This window comes from Parus major, chromosome 1A (assembly GCF_001522545.3).
Source record: "Parus major isolate Abel chromosome 1A, Parus_major1.1, whole genome shotgun sequence".
NCBI lineage: Eukaryota > Metazoa > Chordata > Aves > Passeriformes > Paridae > Parus > Parus major.
The window spans coordinates 52,929,189-52,936,643 of NC_031773.1; the positions used below are offsets into that span (position 1 = coordinate 52,929,189).

General features: G+C 41.4%; 1 protein-coding gene across 1 annotated transcript in view; it reads left to right on the forward strand.

The window, feature by feature from the left end:
• The window catches only part of LOC107204189 (tyrosine 3-monooxygenase-like), a 29,764-nt gene extending 26,716 nt beyond the window's left edge, over positions 1 to 3,048 (forward strand). The window contains exon 12 of the mRNA XM_015627002.2: positions 820 to 3,048. Within this exon, the coding sequence (XP_015482488.1) occupies positions 820 to 979 (160 nt within the window). The 3' untranslated portion in view covers positions 980 to 3,048. The remainder of the gene's footprint in view (positions 1 to 819) is intronic.
• The last annotated feature ends 4,407 nt before the right edge of the window (positions 3,049 to 7,455 follow it).

Below are 7,455 nucleotides of genomic sequence, written 5' to 3' on the forward strand. Positions count from 1 at the left end.
TCCCCACCTCTTCCCCAGAAGCACTGTCTGCTGGGGCTATAACCACGGCTAATTAGGCTCCTCATCTTAAATCTGAATGCTCACATTAAATTTTTAATACATGTAAAAGCGCGGGAGAGAACTCACTGGCAGAGTGATTGGCAATTGCTTGCCAAGCATTTGACTCAGGCAAACCTGCAAAGAACGTACGAGGACAAGGAATACACCACTCAGGCATGAAGCTTTTTCATACATTTTTTTCAAGACAGTTGCAGAGCCAAGGCTGCTCAAAATAACCGAAGGCACAAGAATCTGTCAGCACAGAAAACATAAGGCAACATCAGTACAGGGGGTTCCTACCAGCGGGTACTTAATGGAAATATTGTCGAAAATGGCAAGCAGTCATGTTTTTTTCTTTTAATAGAGACAGAAAAATAGCCCAGGATGCCTAGTATCAACAGGTTTTTAGAATATTACACAGAAAGAGCTGCTCCAGGTTATTTCTTGGAAGTGAAGGCGGCAGACATGCTGTGCTCCTGCATTCCTCAGCTTGTGGTTGTAATAACTCTGAATTGTGTGAACGCAGAGCTGTGAGAGCACAGACGGGTCTCAGCCAGCCAGGCTGAGATGAGGCACTGCAGATCTTTGGGGCTGCAAGTGGTTCAGCCGTGGGCAGGATGTGCTGCAGCAGGCAAGGCTCAGGAGAAGCAGTGAGGAGGTGTCAAAGCATCCTCTGCTCCCCAGTAAGGCCGTGACTACACCCTGAGAAATGAGGTCCTGTGGGTTTTGCACTTAAGGAAATGCCTTTTGAACTGGAAACTCTGTCCTGTCTCCCCACAGGAGCTATGCAATGAAGATCAAGAAGCCTTTTGGTCTGCACTATGACCCCTTCACCGGCAGCGTAGAAGTTTTGAACTCACCGCAGAAAGTCAAGAGGGCACTCCACCAGATAAAAGAGGAACTGAAAAACTTCTGTTTGGCCCTTGAAAACCTCTCTTAAAAATGCAGCAGTACATCTCAACTGTTACTGAAATACTTGTAGGTGGTGCTAGCACTTGAAAGCTTAGTGATGAAGTTGTACTTGCAGGCAGAAATCTTAAATGCTCAAATCAGCTCAGTACAGGTCATCTTTTCACTGCAATTTAGGCTGCTGACATAGATGAAATAATGAGCTCCTACTTAGAATGTTTTGACGACAAACAAGACTTACTTCAATTTTTGCTAGGTGATATGAGTTACACCTCTTTGTAGAATATTTATGAGTTATGGGACTCTTACCCTTTTTTTTTTCCTTCCCTTTCCACCTTTTCAAGTTATCTTTCACAAAATAGCATGGTAACCTTTCATCCATACTGTGTTGCACTTGCTGCCTTAGTGACACAATCACAACTTCTTAGGCTGGCTAGCTGTCTCCAGTTAGAAGTCCTTGCATCTAGCAATCAGCATCAGCTGTTGCCCACAAACTATGAATGGTCCTCTAAAAATATGCAAATAGAAGAATTTGTTAGAGGAGCACTTCTGCTCACTATTTATTTTTAAGTACTCATTCAGTAGTCTTGAAATATGACAAAATAATTTCTTGTCACATTTAAGATCACAGAATATTTGTACCTTCATTGAAAGAAAAGGCAGGGAATAAAAGGTCTAAGATACTCTGCCTCTGTCACATACAAGGATGTTTAATTTGAAAGGGAAATTTATCTTCTGGGAAGGAAATACTTGTGTAAGGAAAGATTTGTAAAAAGCCCTTTAGCAAATAGGCTTCCATTGCTTTTTTCATGGAATTCAGATTCCCCTGGATACCAATAGAAATCTCTGCCTCTTATTGATGTCCTGATGATTGTAGTAATGATCAAAAGGCCAAGCCTATAATAAACATCCTGGAAAACCTAAGATAAACCACTAGCAGCTGTATAGCTTTCCTATGGAAAAATACCTGGTATGTTCTACAATTCATCTCGTCTCCCTCTCCAGCTCCTGAGATGTGCCTGAAATTTATTTACATTCCACAGCTCACGTTTCCCAGAATCAGTTTTATTATTGTCTATTCCAGATTTTAACGCTGTTTGTGTCCCCTTCCTTCCTTTACAGTGCACCAAAAGAGGGTAGTTCAGAAAAAGAAGATGGTGCTCCAGACCAGAAGGGTTCCCTCTCCTCTTAGCGGCAGTGCAAGACGGGATTGATGCAGGTTACAGGCATGGCATAAGAAGGGAAAATGTGGATCTCATGGCTCAAGCTGGGTGATAGTTATCTACAAATGTAAAGGTAGATTTATCCCATGCCACTTAGAAGCTCTACTTATTTATTCAAAATTTTAATTATCACGTGGCTGCCTGGTCCACTGCTACCCACCAGCTGCCAGTGTAGGGGTCTGAGCTCTGAGGAAAATGCGAGGTGGTTTGGCTCCTAATGGAAAAAGAGTTATTGGAAAGTGAATTACCATCTCTGCCTGAGCTGCTCGCTGTGGGATCAGAACACGTACACAGACAGTCACCACAAAGCAGTCCACAGGCTGTTACTTCATACAGACCTTATCTCACTGCAATTTGTCCACTTGTCAGGCTCTACAGAAACTGTCTTACTGAAAGTTAATAGAATGCTGGTTCTTAAAGCTTCATGTCTACAGCACTTCCTAAAATTTTCCCATGAGCAGTAATATTCAGGATCTAGGGATCTGCTGCAACTGCTCCATTTTATTAAAATGTGGTGATGACTGAAAAATTTTGAAGTATCTTGGCAAAAATGGCTATGAGACCCCCTTCCTCTTAACAGCAGGAATATCCCAAGCTCCTTTTCTGTCTTAATTTTCTTAAAAATTCTACTCCTGGAGAACACTTGCATATCACAAAACCCTGTTTTTCTAGAAATTCAGCCAGGGACAGAGCTGAAGTGAGTTCCTTTGCTTCCAGTGTATTTCTGCTGTGATGGAAGATGATCTCTCAGCATGCTTTTATGGGTTTAATTCTACTTATCCTGCTCATAAACACACACACATACAAATACCATGCCTCCTCAGAGCAATTTGTTTTCATACATATTGTAATAATTTATCTGTCTGCTTCCTGCCAATTGGTGCATAGGCAAAAATATTTGATAGCTCACAACAGATTGTTTTCAGAAGTATTATTTTCATCAATCAGTTCTTTTACAGTGAAAATTGAATCATGTGTTCCAATTCTATGTGTTTTCCTTTTCTTTCTTTTTAAGCGGAAGATAATGCCAGAGCGGAAGAGCTATCAAAATATTTTCTATAGACAGACTCTCTGGGCCATAGGGTCTTTTTCATGTATTCCCTCTGAAATGGTTGAATGAGGAATTTAGACTTGAGTTTGGCTATTACTCAGAACAGACCTATATTTGGAAGAAATGAGAGACCTGATGGATTTGTTTTGCCCAAGGCCTCACACTTTCTTTGGAGGGACTCCAGGCCCGCCCACACACCCTTGTCTTTTCCAGGTCCTGTAGCAAGGAGAGAAAAAGAAACCATTTTGGAGCCAGGTTCTCCCACCCTTACACATGCTGAGTAGTACCCAGCCTCTCAAGCAATCCCAGCAACAGCACTGAGCCTGTTTAAGGTGCTGCACGCTGGCAATAAGAGCAATATTATCAAAACCACAGTGGGTGTACTTGCTTTTTCCTTGCTGCAGTGATAATCAGCCGGCATACGGGGCTAGGGTAGGCTGCAGTGACACTTGGTGAAGCTGCAAAAAGTAATGGATTTGGCTACCTGAGATTTTAAGATGTGTAAATATTTTTCCAAAGGAGGTAAATCTTTCCCTCCTTGCTCAGGCAGAACCTACCCCAGGCTAGCCACGTTTGACACTCCCCTCTGAGAAGGTCCAAATTCTTTTCTTTTGATTCAGTGTAGTGACAAAACAAAAGCCTTCAGGGTCACATCCTTATTAGTTACATTTACTGGTCATTCTGCTCTTCCAATAGTCATTCTTTCATTTCCTCACAGAAGCCAACAAGTACCTCATCCTCCTGTCAGTCTAAGGCAGCACTGATGGGAAAGGCAGCGACGGGGCCTCCTGATGAAACTAATGGCACAGAGGAAGAAGCACCAACCAGTAAAAATATGTCTTTTTGTCAGTTTGCGTTTCAGCAGTTTCATATTAATCTTGCACAAAAAGGTTCCAAAGCCAAGTAAAACACATCTTGTGACTTGAAACTGAACTGATGAACTCCCCATGGGCCCTTTGCTTATCCTGATAAACTTATTTTTCCTAGATGGAGTGCATTTAGAACAAAATAGTGTATGTTATTAAAACTGCATTGTGCTGTTCAGTTATACATGGGAGAGTTAGTAAATTCAGTTTGTGGGTTTGGGTTTGTTTTGTTTTTTGGCTAACCAAGTCTGTCCTCTACCAATTTTGGTCCACCTTCAAGCCTCCAGCTGCTTCACTGCTTCCCTGCAGATTTGCTAGTGATGCCAAGGGTACCACTGTGTAAGGAGAATACACAGTTATGCAATTTGGGGAATTTGGCAGGACAGCAAGAGGAAATTTAGGCTGGCCTCCCACCCACTCCCATGAGAAATAGTATTGTATTACAAGGCAGAGCTGTCATCCTCAGAAAGACCTTCTCAATCACTTCCCTCTGGTTCCCTTAACATTTTGATCTTTGTACTACCTGGTGAATATAAACCTTTCTTAACCACTTCAAGAAATGCTGGGGTGGTGGGTTATGGTGAAGTAGGGGTGAGTAGAGGAAAAAAAAAAAAAATAAGAAAAAAGAAGACCTCCCAAGAAAGGAAACTTCATTACTCCTCAGTCTTCTTTGTCTCTGCTGATCCATGAGGAAAGAAGACAACAAATCAAGTTTCCATGGAAAAGACAGTGTATTCCCAAAGAAACCTACATCATTAAATTCTTCCATGTACAGCTTCACCCATGAAGATCTCCGTACACCCATCACTGAAATGCCATAACTCCCGCAGTGAATCATGTCCACCAATTAACTGAGCACAGAAGTGTTACACGACTTCTTGACTCAGGAAATGAAGCTACCAGGAAGAACCCTGCAGCAGCTTTGCCTTACGCACCTACTGCAAAAACAGAAGGTTCTCTGGAGCCTGCTTCCATAGATATCCTACAGTATGGAGAAATTCCAGTTGGCACAGAAACAGAGGGGTACATACACACATCCCCAGCAATCTCACCCACCACTAATCAGGAGTTTATACGTGGGCTTTGAGATTTAGTCAGAAGACATTACTTCTCAGCATTCTTCAGCTGGCACATGATCAGAGGTTGGCAGAAAGGGTTATTGGCTGTATCATATTAAATATACATTAGGTTTGGGTAAAGCTGGTGGCTGAGGCCCAAAGTGAAAGCAAATCTCTGGCACCCTCTCCTACCACACAAATTCCTCAGGGGGAAGAAAGACAGACTAGAAAAGGAGCAGAAAGGCTGACAACTGGCAGAGCAAAGAGATGAGGAACAGAAAGGGCCAGTAGATATGCCTGAAACATGTTTGCTTTGCATAGGCTGTTTCATTATATTTGAGAAACATTTCTGTCTGAACGGGAGCTTTTTCGTGTAAAGGATGAAATTTTATACTTGTGAGAGTGTGGAGGAGTCAAGGTCACTTAAAGACTTTTTAGCCCTGCCTGAGGAATGTTAGCCTTATCTAAGGCATTTAACTTTGAACATGGGTTATAAAAGACAGAGAACAGAAAAAACAGATCTTTAGAAAAGAGGTTTTTATATGTTGTGTGGAAAACAACACACCAAAGAAGGGCAACAAGTCTTGTGAAGGGTCTATGAGTTCCACATCTTATGAGGAACAGGCTAAGGGAGACTGGTTTGTTTAGTATCAAGAAGAGGAGGCCTGGGGGGACCTCATCCCTCTCTACAACTCCCTGAAAAGAGGCTGTAGGGAGGTGGGGGTCAGTCTCTTCTGCTGTGCCGGCAGTGAGAGGACCAGAGGAAATGACCTTCAGCTGAGACAGGGGAGATTCAGACTAGATATCTAGATTTGCTCCCTGCTAGGGTGGTCAGGCATTGAAACAGGTTGCCCAGGAAGGTGTTGAAGTCCCTGGAGGTGTTCAAGAAGTACCTGGATCTGGCACTGGGGGATGTGGTTTAATTGTTCAGGAGTTACAGTGGTAGTGCTGGGTGGACAGTGGGACTGGATCACCTTGAAGGTCTCTTCCAACCTTAACAATTCTATGATTCTACAGTTCTGTGAAAGTTGAAGCTGACAAGGTCTTACTGCCTTGCAAGACACAGGAGGCCTAAATTTTGAGTGAAGGCTGCCTTAGGAAGGAAAAGTGAGCAGCTGGCCAAGCACTGCCATCTCAACAGAAGACTGTAAAATTACTGCTGCTGTAACTGTATGCTAGGTGCTGTCTTTTACCCTGTTTAACCATTTCATCAAAAGATTTTTTATTTTCATTAGTTTAAAATGTTATTTATTGATCCCTTTGATTTGTGTTTGCAAATAGGAAAAATTAGCTCGTTGAACATGAGAAAGTTCAAGATTATTTTCCCAGAGTTTTTGGGTGGAACTTGAGCAACAGACTAAGAATGGAGATTCTTAGACTTAAACCTGGACCTTGATGAAGGCAGTTCAGACCTGGCAAAATTGTTACACTTGGGTAAAGAAGGTGACAGCTACCATCTGATGTATCCAAAACAAATCTCTACTCCCATCCACAACCAGTGGTGTTAATCTTCAAGGTACGTCTTTCACAACATTAACTGTGATAGATTTAAACACAAACATCTAAATATAAAACATAGCACCTATCACTTGTCAGGTACAGTAACAAGAAGGATCCTGCCTTAAAACAATTTTGGATAGCATTTACAGTGGTGTGTTTTGTTTCAGCTGTTGCTGAAGCTGTGGAGTTTGGGCATGGCGTGCAATAAAACAGGGTGTACTGCTGACTTTAGTGAAGCCAGTTTGATGTCACTTGAAGACTCAGAATCAACAGCTAAATTTCTGTTGAGCAGGCTAATAGCTAATATGTGGAAGTAAAAATAGAGGATCCATTTACAGTCATATCACTGTGCAGATTTAGTACTTTCCTATTATATTTACTGACAGAGAAAGAAAACCCCAACTGTCAGTTATTATGAAATATTTCTTGAAGTGGTAGACTGGCACACTTTAGTTATTCTGATATAAACAGACAATTAAAATGAATTCATAGAAGGAAAATATCTATTAATCTGTTAATTAACAAATGCTGTCTTTCAATAACATCTCACAAGATGACACAGATGCTCAACGTGTTTTGTACAAGGCTGTTATGAGCAGTCTCAATAGAACCTGTAAGATAAAGAAAAAAAAAAAAAAGAAAAAAGGAAAAAAAGGAAAAAAGGCAAAAAACACTGTTTTTAAGTATTTCCTGAATGAATCCCAAAACTGATGGGTTAGAAATGGAATGTGTGTTGGATGTTGATATTAATTTTGTACAGTGTTTAATTCTTGCACTTCAGACATTTCAATTTGGTTCTGACTCTTGAA